Here is a 16940-nt window from a genome sequence, read left to right as displayed (position 1 = left end):
TAGGGGGGCTTATATTGCATTGCATATCTGTGGTCCTTTGTAGGCCTTGCCTTCATGTACAGTATGATTGCGAGCTTCCGAAAGCTTTCGACTCAAATTAAAGTCAAGTTACGTCGGATTTGACTAGCCTTTCAAGTTTGTGCCGCATATTTCATTAATATCGAATAGCGTCCTATGCACAAAGGCTAGTCAAATCCGACAAAATTCAATCTAAGTGAGTGGTGCAGCGGCTCAAGGGTCAGGAGTACACATCCAGTACTGCACAAGCACTAACTTATAACGTTATCCCCTGACGCACACGTGTTATTAAAGTGTCCCGAGAAAATATAGTGGACGATCAGGTCCCAGTCAATGAAGAGAGAGATCTCCACAGCGAATATTTACGAATATTTGGAATCCAAGATTTCGATCATCAAGCTCGATCTGGCTGTATCAAGCAAGTGGTCGAGTGGACCTGGAGACACTAGTCCGTTTGCGGCAATCAAAGAGTCCTAGCGCACAGCCACACAGCCCCTTTTCTGTGGCTGGAGAGCCATTTCTGGTATAGCGTTGACAATTCAGGAATCAAGCTGGCCGTAAAAGTCTTCATGCCTATGAACCGTCCATTCTGATCCATGGAGCGAGTTCTCACCGGGATCCTGCCATGATTGCCATGTCCAGTTCGGCGTTGACGTCAAAGTGAGCAGACTCTGATAATCAGTGATGACCCACATTAAACCATGGATGATGATATGGAGCGTATGCCAAGGCTTCATCTGGCCAGGTTTGCAGATCGTGGGACCTTTTGGGATTCGGGAGTTGGAAGCTTGGGCTTTTTGCTTTGGGGGAGGCAAAATGTAGCAGCCTTATGGAGTGGAGGTGTGGACTCAATTGCATATGAATGGGGCCACATCCTATACAGACACATGTATCGTAGATGTAGGACGCGTACACACGGGACTTGATCTTTTCCAGGGTAGTCGAGAATCGAGCCTACAGCTCAATTGCCTCCAAGCGAGCAAATGCCAACGGAAGCGGAATTCCATCGACATGTGCCACGTGATGACGTCAACCGTAGATCACCCTGGCCTGAGGTAAACTCTGGCTGCTCAGGGAAATTCCCCCCTGTCGTCATACCACGGTCTGCCCTTATATCCTTATGTCCCCTTTCTTCCATTTTTTCCTTCTCCCATATTTCCCTACATTCCAGTGATACCCCTTGTTTAATTCGGGACTAATTTGTATGTTCACCCTGTTTGCGTATGTTGCAAACCACTGACCCTTTTTAGCTCATACATAATACCTTCAACCTCTCATTGTATTCCGATAAATCCACACCAATTGCGTCGTCATGTCTGTCAACGTTCCCACCGATTCAAAACAGAAGGAGAAGGTATGTGTGACAGTCCTTGAGGGCGATGAGGTACTGACCGTAACTCCAGGATATCAACGCGAAGCTCCAATTCTTTGGTATCTATCATGGTAAGTACACGAGAGGCTCAATGGACGATTCTGATACTGACCCACTTCGTTTAGCCTTCAAGAACAGCAAGCTCCCATCCGTTCGTCGCGCCCCACCGCCCACGCCATAGCTCCGCTTTGTGCTAACCAGATTGCCCCACAGAACAAGCAATGCGATATCGCTTTGAACAGCGCCTTGAGCTCCAAGGCCCTCTCCTCTCCCCCCAAGGAGCTCTCTGCCGATGGAAAGACCCTCGTGGGCGACTTACGAAATGTTATTGAACAAGCCAAGATTATGCTCTTAGTAAAGAACGAGGGTGAATTGATCCAGGATTTCATCTGGCAAGCGCAGAAGATTACCGCCGGCGATGCTCAGAAGCCCAACCTTCCCATCAACAAGGAGACTGGACAGCAAGATGCGACCAAGGCCGCCGAGGGTCTGAAGACTCTGGGCACACTCATGGTCACCAACGGAGAGTTCCGCAAGCTTTGTACGTGATACTTCCTATATATAACAGTCTAGTTCTAACATTCTCTAGTGAGTGATGCCATGATCTTGATCAAGGATATTGGCGCCGATGCATCGCAGAAGGCTGCCAACAAGGTCCGCCCTTCGGAAGAGGACCTTGCCCAGATCGATCATGCCGCCGAGGACAACGTGTGGCATGAGAAGCCCAACATTTCCAAGGAGGACATGAAGTCCAAGTTCAAGAAGAACAAAGCTGTACGTGATCCCCATATCTTCAAGAAACCCATCGCTCATTTTATCATAGGACAAGGAAAGCGTTGCTTCTGCTTCCATCGCCGAGAACGACTCTACCCTGTCATCCAAGAGCAAGACCAAGGAGGCAGCTGACAAGACCAAGAACTACCTCTCCGAAAAGGTGCCCAAGGAGCGCCGTGACCAGACAATTTGGCGTTTGAAGAAGATGATCATCGAGATTCAAGGTCACGCTGATTGTAAGTTGAACACTACTTTTACAGTGTCATTGCAGACTGCTAACAACATGAACAGACCAGCAGGCCGTTGAGACTCTGTTGACTATGGCTGAGCAATACGCTGGCCACACCAAGGATGTTTCCCAGCAGGGCGGCACCGCAGCCCGTGGCGTCCTCAAGACTGACAGTGTCCAGGCTGTCCAGTCCAACCTGCGCGTGAGTACTTGCGTGCTAACTTGATCGATAACTGGACGCTGAATGCTGACCAACTACCTAGACTCTTATTGAGCGCTTTGCCAACAACACCTCCCTCGACAGCTTCTTCAACTCACTGAACACCGTGTACCACGATGCCGAGAAGGACCCAGAGCTGAGGAACTGGTTCAAGAACATCGACAACCTCATTCGGTATGTGATCCGAGGAAGATATATGAGAATTAAGCTAATATAATACAGCAAATCTTTGCGCGAGCAGGGCTTTATCATGGAGGAGGAGTGCAACCGCCAGTGGAACGATCTCTACGAGAAGGGCCGTTACTTGTTGCGTGAGCGCTACCGCGGCCACACCGACACCATCGTCGAAGAGACCAAGTTCCTGGCCGACCAGTTCGAGAAGGACCCCCAGAACCAGGCTCTCGCCGAGGCCTTCCAGAAGCTGTTCAAGGATCTTGGACGTGACACCGACGGCAAGGTCACCTTCAAGAAGGACCTTGTTCGTGATCTCCGCGATATTATTGTCCCTGGTATCTTCGAGAACGTCCGCTACGTTCCTATCCCCCGTATTGAGGTCTCTGACCCCATGGTTGATGTTGTCGTCGAGAATCTGTGTATTGAGAGTGACAACCTGTTGCCCAATGTCGTTGAATTTGGTAGCGATAACTACTTCCGTTGGGGCCGCAAGAAGATCAGCAACAAGCGTGACAACAAGATCATGATCTCCATGTCTGGTATCCAGGCTGACTTGCGTGATGTGAGCTACTACATCAAGAAGAAGGAGGGCTTCCCCTCCATCACCGACAAGGGTATTATGGACATCTTCCTTGGTGGTGAGGGCCTCAGCGTCAAGATCGCCGCCTCTACCGCACAGAAGAACGACAAGGAGTCCTTTGTCAAGCTTGACAAGGTCAATGTTTCCATCAAGAACATGGACATCAAGCTTAAGAAGTCCAGCCACAAGATGTTGTTCAACACCTTCAAGCCTATGCTTTTCCGTGTCGTTCGTCCCGCCTTGCAGAAGGTCGTTGAAGGCCAGATCCGTGAGGCCTTCAAGAAGGGAGATGGCTTCGCCAAGGAGATCCACACCGAGGCCATCCGTGCCCAGGAAGCTGCCCGTGAGGACCCCGAGAACGCTCCTACAATCTTCGCCCGCTACAGCGATGCCATTCGTGCCCGTGCCCAGGCCAAGGCCAAGCAGGCCGAGGCCATCGCCAAGCGCGATACCAAGGTCCAAACTGTTATGACCCTCCATGACTCCATCTTCCCCGAGATCGAGCTTCCTGGAGGTAACTCCAGCAAAGCCACCGAGTACGCCGAGCTGGCAACCAAGGGTGAGCGCTGGGAGTCGCCCATCTTCAGCCTCGGCAATGCCTCTGAGTCAACCGGCATCCCCTCCGCCGGCCCCATCACCAACAAGCCCCACGGCGCCAGTACCAACGGCGCGGGAGCTGCCGGTGTTGCCGCCGCTGCAGGAACCTCTGGCGCCGCCACCGCCGCCGCCACCAATGGCACCGACGCTTCAAAGATCGCCGGATATCCATCCCGGGGCTTCTCCGACGAGGTCGATGAGGCTTTCGTCAACGGCAAGTCCAATGGCATCTCTGAGGGTGTCAAGAATGGTACCAATGGCGTGACTGCTGCCAACGGCGTTACTGCCACCAATGGAACCACCGCCACTGCCCACTAAACTTTGTGGTCGTTCTCAAAATCATTATGATATTCGCCCAACGCCATTTCCTTTGTCCACGCTTGAGGCTCTAATCCCCCTGCTTTTTATGCTTTGTCGTTTTATGATTTCCCCTAGTGCAGTCCGGACATAATTTTTAGTTTGTACCAGTATTACTTTTTGTTTCCGGTAGCTTCCATACATAATGCAAATACTCTTGCGTTGATTTATTCCAGAGCACCTCATAGCAATAACCAAAAGAAGTAGGTTTAATGGCGTCGCCGTACTTGCAAATCAAGGTAGAAGGTAAGAGTTGTAGCTCAAAATGCTATTCATTGTCTCGTCTAAATCAGGAAATCTGCCCACTACACAGTCTGTTTTACCCTTTTAAATCAGCTCCCCCGTCCCGATCATTTTAGTCTTCATCATATCAGATAGATCGTTAAAAGTCAAGCAATCAAAATCTACATCTGATCAAAGTACTTCTGCCATCCCAGCTCGCGCAGCTTGGTACCCTTCAACTCCATATTCTCGGCACGGGCAGCCTCAGCATAGGCCTCGACCTTGCGCTGAATGGCCGGCTCATAAGCGCCGAGTACACGGGCCGCGAGAAGAGCAGCGTTGATGCTGTTGTTGATTCCAACTGTGGCGACGGGGACACCTGTTTCAGATACGAGGTTAGGGCATGCTTTGTAGAATGTAGGGGGTCAAATTTAGATGGATAGGAACATACCTCGGGGCATCTGAACAATGCTGTACAAGCTGTCCACGCCGTCAAGCGAGCTTCCCTTGACGGGAACTCCAATGACGGGCAGGGCAGTATGGGCAGCCGCCATGCCGGGCAGGTGAGCAGCACCACCAGCAGCAGCGATGATAACCTTGATACCGCGGGACGCGGCCTGGGCGGCGTACTCGGCCATGTAGTCCGGTGTGCGGTGAGCAGAGGTGATTTCGACCTCGGGCTCGAGGCCGAAGTAATCGCGCAGCAGCTTGAGACCTGGAACGAGGGTCTTCAGGTCACTGTCTGAGCCCATGATGACTGCGACGGAGGGAGCGGGCTTGGAGGGGCCGGAGGGGGCGGCCTTGGTTTTGATATCGGTGCGCTGGGCGCGCATGTCGTCGACGACGTTGATGAGGGGTTGGATCAGTGTCTCGGCTTCGTGCATGGTGGCAGCGGTGACAGTGACGTGACCCATTTTGCGGCCTGGCTTGGCGGCGCCCTTGCTGTAGAGGTGGATGCTTGCGTTGGGAATGCTCAGGGCTGCTTCTGTGGCCTGGAGGTGGGAGTCTGGAGTTGCGCCACCGATGATGTTGAGCATGATGGAGGGTTGGCGGAGTTCCAAGCTCTTAGGGGGAATGGGGAGATCCATGATTGCGCGGATGTGGCTGTCGAACTGGGAGAGGGCGCAGCCTTCAATCGTCCAGTGGCCTGAGTTGTGGATGCGGCTGGCGAGCTCGCAGAGCATTAGGCTGTTGTCTTCCAGGAGGAACATTTCAACGCCGAAGGCGCCCTTGCCTTCGAAGGCTGAGACGGCTTTGCGGGCTAGGGCTTGCGCCTTTTGGTTGATTACGTCGGGGACGTTGCGGGCTGGCGCATAGACCAGCTTGCATATTGAGTCCTCCTGGACAGTCTCGACGGTGGGGTAAGAGAGAACGTCGTCCTTAGTCTTGATAACCATAACGGCCAGTTCCTGAGAAGAATTGTGTCAGACCTGTAGAGGTATGGGTACGCTAAGGACTAACCATCTTGAAGTAGGCCCATTTCTCGGCGTAGAGAGGACGGTCCTTCAGGGCCTCGAGGGCCTCCGGAATGTCTTGCTTAGAGTTGACACGGAAGTTGCCTTATATACTATTAGTAAAATGGTATCAAATTTCGATATGATGCATGACTCACCACGGCCATCATAGGCCATAGTCTTCGACTTCAACATCATGGGGTAGCCCAATTGCTCTCCGATCTTTGCCAATTCCTCCGGGGTGTTGCTGGTCAACTCGCGGTGATCGGCCATGGGGATATCGTACTTGCGGAGGTGCTCCTTCTGGTCGAACTTGTTCTGAATTGTCCGGATAGCCTGCCAGCTGGGCTCCACCCGCACCTTGGATGCAACCTCCTCGAGAGCGTAGGTATCGACGTGCTCAATCTCAGCAGTAATCACATCACAGGACTCGGCCAGCTTGCGCACAGCCTCGGGCTCCTTGAAAGAGCCAGTGACATGGCCGTCATGGAAACTGATCTGCTTGGCGGGAGCGTTGTCGGCATCGAGGATGTTGGCTTGAATGTTCAATCGGTTGGCGGATTCCACCAGCATGCGGCCTAGCTGGCCACCACCGAGGATTCCCACCTTAGGCGAATTCCACATGTCGACGGTATATGAGTCAATGAGTATGAAGTGAAGTGGGAGATCGCCGCTGCCCCTCCGTCTCCGAAAATTCGCGGAGAGTCACGTGATCCTATCGATAAGCTCTGTCCAATCAACGATATTCACTGGCGCGTCACCGACTTCATTGTCGCAACTTCAACTTCCTCCTCGTGCATAGCTATCGGCACAATGTCTTTGGGTGAGTAGTTCACAATGGTCGCATAGATCCCCCCAACAGCCATGCAATCTTGCTGACCCACGCACCTCAGATGAGGAAGCTCTTCGGACAGCCGCCAGTGGTGGCTCGATAGAATTGTACGTGTCAAACTGGCATGCATTAGCTGAAAGCTTGAACTAATAAGCTTCTTCAGAGAAAGATGGAGTGGAATGGCTGTGCCATTGATTGAGAGGCTGGAATATGTGCGCTTGCCCTTCCATGACCCCTGACCGACACATCTGACCACAGGCTTCAGATTGTTTACAACATGTTTCCCATGCCTCGAATGCGCCCAGAGCAGATCGGCCAACAGACATCAACCAACCATGCATCTCAGTTATCAGAGAATAATCATATCGCCCCCGAAAGCAGTAACAAGGAAAACGACGCACCTGCAGACCAGCCAGGCTCTCCCCCATCAGGCGAGCGCGTGCCAGATTCGCAACCGGAAGCCTCTGGTACTTTGACCAATGATCAGCTTCCACCACCGCTTGCCCTACTTTTTAAAGCTATCCGATCTTCGATCACGTCTTTCTTCCAGGAGAAACCCCCGCATACCATCCAGAGACTCGCAGAGCTGGTGCTTGAGCCGACCAAGCACTATAAAACGTTACCTGCGTACCTCCGTGCGGTTGACCGCGTCATCTCAGTGACAAGCTCTGCAGATGTCTTTCCCTTCAATGCACCATCTCCCGCCAACGCTCAATCAAATGGATTGGTGCAGGCTGGAAATAGCAGCGGGGTTTACCTAGCTCCGGACTATGCCCAGGGTCTCGGGAGTGACGAATCTCTAGGAGGTGCCCTATTAACCCCAATTCCGTGGTTGAATGGCTCTTCGTTTGATGGTGAAGATACGAACATATTAGACGAGGGTATCAACATTTACTTCCCAACCACATTGTTCTTTTTTGCTAATTTTACTTCCAAGGCGTTGAGGAACCTCTACCAGCACAACCAGCAGAGGATCCCGAAACGGTACTTACTGTTCCGATCGAAGCTGAGGATGTGGCAACCACCGCCTCACCAGAGCCGTCTGACGAAGTCCCTCATGCCCGTGGTCCAATCGTTCTCGGGGTCCAGGATATGGGTTTGCAGGACGGAAAAGGTGTAGAGATGAACCTCGGCCCAGATGGCACCGATGGGGAAGTAACTGCCGCAGCAGCAGCTGACGCCGTGGCTATGACGACAGAAGAAGAGGAGCAGGAAAAGAACGAATCAACTGCCGACAAGGACGGTGATATCGTTCTTTCCGATGAACAACCACAGGAAAAAGAAGAACCCAAGAAAACAGACGCTTCTACCGAGTCAAAAGCGAGCGAGGCGGAATCCAAACCACTTAGCATTTCAGCTGAAGCGGGGGACGCTGAGGAGAAAGCATAATGGATTTACTGGGTTCTCTTTAAATGTTTTTCCTCCCATCTTCCATCTGCTGGTTATATTCTCGCTTCTAGCATCATGAGTGACGACCTATAAGATTACATGGTTCAATTGCCAATCAATGGATTTAAATACCTCAATATTTCCTCTCTAGCTTTATTATCTACATCTTCGTAGTAATAATTCATCCACCGTGCCACGAAGTCTGAGACTGGCTTGATGCACATATGATTCGTGTCCATTCTAGACTTGTGGGAAGAACTAGATCATAACGTTATAAAGCGTGTTGTGCATGCTGCAAAGTGTTACATTGCCATGAAGAAAGATGCAAGCAGTATGTGTATTTCAAGATTTCTTGAACAATCGAGAGTAGATTCATGATCTTTTGATTAATTGTTTCTAATCCTAAACGTCTGTATGACATGTATGTAATTCTATTCTCCATGGGCCGCATCTTCAGAAACAAAACCAGGGCCAGATCTTTTATTCTGCGGCTTTATGAAGACCCGGTGGCACCTGTTGAGACCGCTATTTGTGTGTCGGACCAGCACGACTAATTGGCTGGCTCCGATGTTGACCAGGAATATGAGGAGCGGGAAAGGGAAGAGCCCAAGGTGAAGAAAGGATTTGGTCAATCAATCAATCAAAGTTCAATTAACCTGTTGCAGCCTAACTAAAGGAGTTGGTCAAATCTCTGAGTTGACGGGTGTTCTGTCGCAACTCAATAACCCGAAGACTGATTCTCCCCCACTTCCCGAATGACTTCCAAATGAGGCTCGAGAATTGAATAAAGAAGCTTGTAAGCGAAACAATCGTCTTCTACTTCAAACTGCGCGATCTCATTCCATTACTATTACAATCTCCGCCATTGAGACGAATCATGATGACGGCCCCGGACAGATCTCGTTTTCCATATTGGAACCCAAACCTCGCTGTCAATGACCGGGTGGAAGATCTTCTGCAGCGAATGACCGTTGCAGAAAAAGCCGGAGTCATGTTTCAGGACATGATCTTAATGGGAGCAGATGGCGAGCTGGCCGAGGCAGTTCCGCACTTCGACATGCCCAGCAACAAGGATCTGCTACACACCAAGCAGATGTCGCATTTCAATGTGATTGGTCCAATCAATGATGCTCGTCTGGCAGCCAAATGGCACAACAAGATTCAGCGAGAAGCAAGCAAAACGCGACTGGGCATTCCCGTTACATTGGCTACCGATCCTCGCAACCATTTCACAGACAATGTTGGCACGGGCTTCCGCGCAGGCATTTTCTCTCAATGGCCCGAAACGTTGGGGTTTGCAGCGCTGAGGTCGCCAGAGCTAGTTCGAGAATTCGCCAATATCGCGCGTCAGGAGTATCTGGCGGTCGGGCTGCGCCTTGCACTTCATCCCCAGGTGGACTTGGCCACGGAGCCACGCTGGAGTCGCATCGGGGCGTCATTTGGCGAAGACGCCGACTTGACGTCGGAGCTGGTTGCTGCCTACATCCAAGGCTTCCAAGGGCCAGAGTTGGGTTCGGACTCGGTATCCACGATGACGAAACACTTCCCCGGTGGAGGACCCCAGAAAGATGGCGAAGATCCGCATTTTGAGTATGGTCGGGAGCAAGTATATCCTGGCGACAACTTGGCGTACCATCTCAAACCGTTCAAGGCTGCAATTGATGCCGGTACGGCGCAGATAATGCCTTACTATGGCATGCCCGTCAAAACTCAATACGAAGAGGTCGGATTTGCGTTCAACAAAGCAATTATTACGCAGCTTCTGCGGGAGGAACTCGGATTTGAGGGGATTGTCTGTACCGACTGGGGTCTTCTGACCGACAAACCCATCTTGGGTCAACCCATGCCAGCCAGAGCTTGGGGTGTAGAGCATCTCACCCGGGCCCAGAGACTACAACGAATTTTGGACGCTGGCTGTGACCAGCTTGGCGGGGAAACATGCCCTGAAGTACTTTGCGGCCTGGTGTCTGATGATTTGGTGTCAGAGCGTCGCATAGATCAATCAGTCAGGCGTTTATTGCGCGAAAAGTTCCTTTTAGGGCTGTTCGACCAACCGTTTGTTGATGAGGACCGAGCAGCGCACATCGTTGGCAATGCTGAATTCTCTCGACTCGGCAACATCACGCAGAGACGCAGCTATACGTTGCTCACAAACAAGGGCAACTGTCTACCTCTGGCAGGCCACAATAGTGTGAAATATTATGTCGAGGGAATACCGGAGAATGTCATGGCAGCTCGTGGCTTGACTGTAGTGTCACACCCAAAAGAAGCAGATGTTGCCCTTCTGCGTCTCAAAGCACCATATGAACCGCGACCGGGCGCATTCGAGGCTCTTTTCCATGCCGGATCTTTAGAGTTCAGCCCAGAAGAACAATTGCGCCAAAAAAACATTTACCAAAGTGTCCCGGTGGCAATTGTGGATGTCTACGTGGACCGTCCTGCGGTGATCCCGGAGATTGTTGATGAAGCAACAGCAGTGTTGATCAGCTATGGAAGTACGGCAGATGCATTCTTGGACATATTGTTCAATGTCTATCGACCGGAAGGAAAGTTGCCCTTTGACCTTCCATCCTCAATGAAGGCAGTCCAAAAGTCAAGGTCCGATGTGCCTTACGATACTGAGGACCCCGTTTTCCGCTTCGGTCACGGACTCAGCTACGCTTCTTGATATTTGAATAGACAAGTATATATTTCCTACGCAAAACCTAGCAAAAATAGACCTAGCCTTCATGTTCGTGTTGTTACCCTCGCAAAACGTTCATTCTTAGCCTCTAAAGGGAAACGTATGGAAGTGGTCATTTTATAAACACTCTATTCCATAATCGTAATGTCTGCATCCATGTGGATCCACATTGACATGGATGTTCCAGTAACTAGATGCAATGACGATGGAATTAGTGATCTACAAGATAATAGTGATTTAGACTACAAACATGTGAAGAGGAGGATGAGAAATTTAGAGTCAGAACCTTGGAAGTGACCAGTCTCAGATTCATCTCATCGAAAGCCCTCAAGATAGGCTTCAACTTCAGATCTCAGACTGCAGAGCATTAAATACAATAACATATAGAATACAGCACGAAGGCACCTAGTCCACAATCTGACCACTAGAGTTCTCTATCCAAAACACCTCATTCAACCTTTATTTCCGTGTAACAGAAATCTTCTGGCATGATCCACCACTGACACTGGCCTGGAAAGCACCAGTGGGAACAGCATGCTTGTTGCCATTGAGCTTGTACGAACTCACAGCAAACGGCAACTCCACCGAACCACTGGTACCGTGTGGTGCGCAGATTTCCAAAGCAATACCACTTTGGGTAAGCTTCCAGGAGGCCTTGATAGTACCCTGAGCAGTTGAAACACGACCACGAGCCCAGGTGACATCGATATCAAGAAGAGCAGGGCGGAAGGTCCACTGCTTGTACCCAACAGAGGCTGATTGAACACCGAGAACATAGTCCGACAGAATATAAGTGGGCGAGCTAGCCCAGGGGTGGGCGTGGGAAGTATAGAGACCCAAGCCAGGACGACCCACGGCATCAACATACTCCCAAGAGCCTCCAGTGTAGTACTGATCCTGGGTAACCATTGAGCCCCACGTCTGATCCAGAACGATTTGAATAGCATTTCGTGTCACGTTGGAGGAAATTGAGCTTGACTGACTAGTTCTCAAGAGACCCTCGAGCAGGAAGCCGGAAAAGAAGGTCGAAATTTGGGTACTGGATGAGCTTGCCGTAGAGGTGGACTCTTTGTATCCAACACCGCTACGCAGTGAGGAGAGAGCCTCTATGGCAGACCTAGCACGAGTGTCATTTGCCACACCTGCGAGGACTGCCCATGCGGTTCCTGCTAGAGATGTTTCATTTGGAGTGGATAGAGCAGACGCATAGGTTCCAAGCTGTTCGTTCCAGAGGTGAAGGTTGATGGCATTTGACACAGACAAGGCAGTGGAGTTCCAGGTAGATGCAGATTTGGTGTCTTTCATGGCCTCGGCAACCTTTGCCATCTTCTTGAGCGTGTAGACAAGAGCGGCAGATGGAGCCGTTCCATTACTGGAACCCATGAAGAAAGCGCCTCCGACGGGTACTGCAAGTCCGGAAGACTTGTCCACAAGAGGGAGAACGACCTCCACGCCCTTTTTAACTTGTGTCCAATATTTGCTCAGGATGGTTTGATTGCCAGATTTGAGATAGTAATCCGCAAATGCATCTAGGAAAAGGAACTGATAGTCAAGAAGACCAAAAGAATTGTAGATGTCGGAGTACTTCGCTGCTGTACCCATAGCAGGGGACATGCTGAACCATCCTGCATTGGATCCGGTCGTGGCTTGACGGGCCATGATGTACTCCAAGGTTCCAGTGACAAAATCCTTTCGACCAGTACTAGCCATGATGACACGCTGCGTGTGAGCAAAGTCGCCAGCCCAAACAAGACGGTCACGTTTTGCTCCATCCAGACAAAGGTTATGCTTGTTTGACATGACACCGTATTCTTCCAGGACAGATTCGGAAGTCATTGAGTTGTGATAAAGGCGAGTAGCGTTTTGCGAATAAACGTTGACATCTTTCACGTAAGCGACTTGGTCCTGGTATGGACCAAAGCCCCAGGTACCTCCAGAGAGACTCCCAGAAGATGCGCTGTAGGAAGTGACAGTCTGAAGATTGGCTACAGGGACAAATATACTTGTGCCATTGATAGTGACCCCGTATCCAGTTGCATTAACCACCGTGGAGATTGTGTACCACTCCTGCTCCTTGACAGGGAAGGAAACAGGGAAGTGCTGCACCTTTCCGGTGGTTAAGCTGGTTTGGTTGACCAGGTTCCAGCCGTATCCAACAGCGAGTGTGTTCGCAGGCACGATGGTGCGGTTGGTGTTGACAAAAGTAGAATTGACAGGATACTCGCTTGTCAGGACAAAGTAAGCTCCAAGGCCACCGACACCGGCGGCGACTTTCCAACCTGTGCCACCTCGCACAATTTTGGTGTCAAACTCCATGGTGTAGTTGGCAAATTCACCACCCAAAACTGACACGGCTGGCTGTTGTCCACGAAGGAGAACACCGTTCTCAGTAACGTCCCAGGTTGTAGGTGCTGTTCCAGCCTCAATGCAGGCCTGCTGCACTGTGCGTGGTCCAAGGGCCCAGATGTCATTATACAGCTTCTTCGAGCATTCAAAGTATCCTGGGAGACTTTTGACAGGCGTACGATCGTTCTCGGATTTGATACCAACACGACAGATCTTAAGGGTACCTTGAGTCAATAGTCGCAGGCTCTGCCAGCGCAGTCCACCTTGAATGAAGTAGGACTGGACTGAGCCCGGCTTGGTAACGTTAAAAGTTTCGACACGGAAGGTCCCCGCAAGCCCATTTGAAAAGGTCCATGGCCCATCGGCAAAAGGCTCATCCAAGCCGACCTTGGCTTCGGTGTACTTGACTTCCACTTGAACAATTCCGGATTTGGAGTTGACATGGAAGAATGGAAACCCGCCAACTTCTGTACCATAATCCAACACAACAACATTTTGAGATGGGGTCAAAGTGAAACAAGAGGACTCATTGTACTCTTGGGAGCCAGAAGCGAGCTGGAAATTTTCGGGGTAAACATTCAACGTTCTGAAAGAGTTCCGCATTAGTGACACGGGTTTTCACATAGCAGAAGCCAGATATTGGCATCATTTACTCACCTAGCTTCCACCACGATGGCTCCCAGAAGCCATTGCACCAAAAGCGCAAACAGCGTTTTGTAAAACATACTCTTTGTTGAAGTCGAGCGAACAAAAGATCTAAGAAACAAAAGAAGGACGGAAGAAACCAGCGGCAATGGCCGGAGAAAAAAAAGAAAAGACGGAAGAAACGAGTGGCAATGTTCACAGAACACCTTCAAAAGATTCAAACACAATGCTGATGCGGCTAAATAGAAATCCCATGTTCACGGAAACCTATCTTGATTTATAGATGTGGCAAGTATGGCATAGAGTTCCGCCTAGACAGTATGGTCGCCCCCTTGGAGTACGTGAGTGTGGATATGCTCTAAGCCTTATCTCGGAAAATAATCCAATATAGTCCTCGGTTCGCCCTCAAAGAGGCAATCGACGAGGCAATCAACTAGCCAACGTCCATAGTCAGCTCTCAACACCCACAATCAGACGCCGAATAGTTTGAAGAAAAGGGTCCTTAATCTCGGCTATCTGTGAGCCCCCACATCAAAAGACAACCTAATGTGAAAATGCAGGTCCTTGATCTCGGCTGCCTGTAGATATCCACTTTTCTAAGAAAAAAGGAACTATCAAAACACGGCTAGCAAATAATATTGTATCTCCTCGCCACGGTGTATGCACGAGGCTAAGTGAGACGTCATTCCTTCTATCTATGGGGTTCAAAGAGGGATGAGTTGGTCGTGAATCATAGGGGATGAAAAGTTGAGATGGCTCGGTGAGTTCGGGACAAATCCAACCGAGTCTCGACGTCAATCCTTCGGGTGAATATCGGATTCCTCTCGGGATCATCGGCCCAACTCGGGTCAAGGGTCCACGTAGCTAAAACATGAAGCACTGCCGAGCTTTGATTAAGCCTTATTCCTTTCCGATCATACTTCTCGATGCTCGGGAAGTGGAGGGAGGAATCCGTTTTGCTCCTTAGTACTACTTGTAAACCATGCCCGATCCGAAAGATGATAAGCTAGGTTAATATTATTTATACTTAGTAATAAGACTGAAACTAACTATTCTGTCTGGCAATCACTGTTTGTCTCAGCATTATGGTTGCCCTGAAAGCTGGTCCAGATCGGACTTTGGGATCCTCGAATGACTTGAACTTGCTTCTTGATAAGACACCTTGGTATCGAAACACACAATTGTTCAAAGTCGACGCTATCTCGCTGTCTATCATACTGCTATGTAAGTTCCCTGATCTCTATCGATGCGTATTTGTTGCTGATCTGGGTGTTATCCACTAGCATCCTCCGTCGGCTATGATGGGTCTCTCCTCAACGGTCTCCAAGCACTAAACCAGTGGGTTGTGTTCATGGAACACCCTTCCAGTGTCTGGCTGGGATTCGTGAATGCGATTTATTGGATTGGTGCATTTGTATCCGCCTTGCCAGCTCCCTATATCGCAAACCGCTATGGCAGAAAGCCCGGTATCCTCATTGGTTATGTTTTTCTCATTGCTGGAGCTGTTTTGCAGACAGCAGCCCGCAATAAAACTGAGTTTCTCATATCCCGACTTCTGATTGGCCTCTGTGTTGGGTGGATGAATAGCTCTGCGCCTCTACTGTTGAACGAAAATGCCTATCCGAGTCATCGTTCTATTGTCAGTGCTCTCTACATGTGCGGATTTTACATGGGTGCTGTCATCTCCTCGTGGGTAACATACGGGGCTCGAAATTACGGCTCATCATGGTGCTGGCGTCTCCCGTCGGTGTTCCAGTTGCTTCTCCCGCTTTGTGCTCTGCCGGGTATACTCTGGAGCCCTGAAAGCGTACGGTGGCTCATTTCAATGGATCGAGTCGAAGAGGCCCGCCGGGTCATCGCTAATCTTCATGCCGGTAACGACGAAAACGCTCTTTTGGTTAACTATGAGATGGCAGAAATCACGGAGACTATTCGGGAAGAGAATGAAGCATTCGAGTCGGCAAGCTATGCGGAAATGCTGCGAACACCAGGCAACCGCAAACGACTGTTTATCAGTGCAACATTGGGAATCTTTTCGCAATGGTCGGGCAATGGGGTCATATCCTACTATCTTTCCATGGTGTTGAATTCGATTGGCATCACCAATACCGACCATCAATTACTGATATCTGCATGTCTACAAATTTGGAACCTGCTATTTGCGATAGGAGGTGCCCTATCCGTCAACCTTTTCGGGCGACGCAAGCTCTTTTTGTTATCAGCCGGTATTATGCTGGTAAGCTATGTGCTGGTTACGGCCTTTTCCGGCTCATTTGCCACCACTGGATCTACATCCACTGGCGTTGCAGTGATCCCATTTCTATTCATTTACTTCGCCGGCTATGATATCGCTATGTGAGTCTTCTCCGTCATACGTTAAACTGGGACCATTTGTAGCTGACCGTATATCACACCAGGACGCCTTTGATCGTAGCATATCCCGTCGAAATTTGGCCGTTCCGTCTCCGGTCGCGCGGTATCATTGTCACATGGCTCACAACTATCTGTGCCATGTTGTTCAACACTTTCGTGAATCCGATTGCCCTGTCGGCTATTGGTTGGCGCTATTACCTTGTCTTTGTCGCTGTTCTCGTGGTCTTCGCCTTCACGGTTTTCTTTGCCTATCCTGAGACACGGGGCTTTTCGCTTGAGCAAATGGCTATTGTCTTCGATGGTGATGATGCCGCCGTCTCTCGCAATCCAATGGAGCGTGCTTTGAACGAAATGGATGCCGAAGACAGCAAGGCGACCACAGCCGAGTTGGAAGAGCTGTGAAATGAAAAACTTTTGCTTTCACAACTTGCAGAGGTGGAAGCAGTATGGTTAGATTAATAGATGAATCTATCGTAGCCCATCGTTTTTTTGGCGATTCATAGGTTACCAAGATGAAGTCAATACATAATATCATACATTTAGATTGTTTTGAACACCCTGAACTGTGAAATTAGAGGAGCCTCGATTCATGACGCCTGCGATAATCTCCACTTAAACGTGTGTTGGGGTTCATTATTGTCGAGGAGAACGCCGACGTGCCCCAATATGTCACTC

General features: G+C 50.1%; 6 protein-coding genes across 6 annotated transcripts; 4 read left to right on the top strand and 2 right to left on the bottom strand.

Annotated features, from left to right (window-relative positions):
• Positions 1-1330: 1330 nt before the first annotated feature.
• Positions 1331-4282, top strand: N7511_005574 (uncharacterized protein; the record flags this gene model as incomplete). Its single annotated transcript, XM_057127951.1, has 9 exons — positions 1331-1372; positions 1422-1461; positions 1516-1541; positions 1604-1931; positions 1980-2164; positions 2214-2400; positions 2456-2595; positions 2657-2787; positions 2836-4282. 9 exons carry the CDS (start codon positions 1331-1333, stop codon positions 4280-4282), a joined length of 2526 nt encoding a protein of 841 aa, XP_056984468.1.
• A 443-nt stretch (positions 4283-4725) lies between these two features.
• Positions 4726-6621, bottom strand: N7511_005573 (phosphoribosylaminoimidazole carboxylase ADE2; the record flags this gene model as incomplete). The annotated part of the gene is made up of 4 exons (XM_057127950.1): positions 4726-4922; positions 4995-5952; positions 6005-6102; positions 6156-6621. 4 exons carry the CDS (start codon positions 6619-6621, stop codon positions 4726-4728), a joined length of 1719 nt encoding a protein of 572 aa, XP_056984467.1.
• A 226-nt stretch (positions 6622-6847) lies between these two features.
• Positions 6848-8218, top strand: N7511_005572 (uncharacterized protein; the record flags this gene model as incomplete). The annotated part of the gene is made up of 4 exons (XM_057127949.1): positions 6848-6936; positions 6993-7041; positions 7095-7710; positions 7767-8218. Coding segments are annotated over 4 exons (1206 nt in total), but the record flags the coding sequence as incomplete, so codon positions are not given.
• An 880-nt stretch (positions 8219-9098) lies between these two features.
• On the top strand, positions 9099-10886 carry N7511_005571 (glycoside hydrolase family 3 protein; the record flags this gene model as incomplete). Its single annotated transcript, XM_057127948.1, has 1 exon — positions 9099-10886. One exon carries the CDS (start codon positions 9099-9101, stop codon positions 10884-10886), a length of 1788 nt encoding a protein of 595 aa, XP_056984465.1.
• A 474-nt stretch (positions 10887-11360) lies between these two features.
• On the bottom strand, positions 11361-13850 carry N7511_005570 (Six-hairpin glycosidase; the record flags this gene model as incomplete). The annotated part of the gene is made up of 1 exon (XM_057127947.1): positions 11361-13850. The coding sequence occupies one exon, from the start codon at positions 13848-13850 to the stop codon at positions 11361-11363; it is 2490 nt and encodes an 829-aa protein (XP_056984464.1).
• Positions 13851-14977: 1127 nt separating this feature from the next.
• On the top strand, positions 14978-16667 carry N7511_005569 (uncharacterized protein; the record flags this gene model as incomplete). The annotated part of the gene is made up of 3 exons (XM_057127946.1): positions 14978-15116; positions 15176-16247; positions 16310-16667. The coding sequence occupies 3 exons, from the start codon at positions 14978-14980 to the stop codon at positions 16665-16667; spliced, it is 1569 nt and encodes a 522-aa protein (XP_056984463.1).
• Between the last annotated feature and the right edge of the window lie 273 nt (positions 16668-16940).

Source organism: Penicillium nucicola (genome assembly GCF_028828085.1).
Source record: "Penicillium nucicola strain IBT 29836 chromosome Unknown utg000005l, whole genome shotgun sequence".
In the NCBI taxonomy this organism is placed as follows: domain Eukaryota; kingdom Fungi; phylum Ascomycota; class Eurotiomycetes; order Eurotiales; family Aspergillaceae; genus Penicillium; species Penicillium nucicola.
The sequence above is the reverse complement of the archived record's forward strand: the minus strand, read 5'-3'. Positions and strand labels throughout refer to the sequence as shown.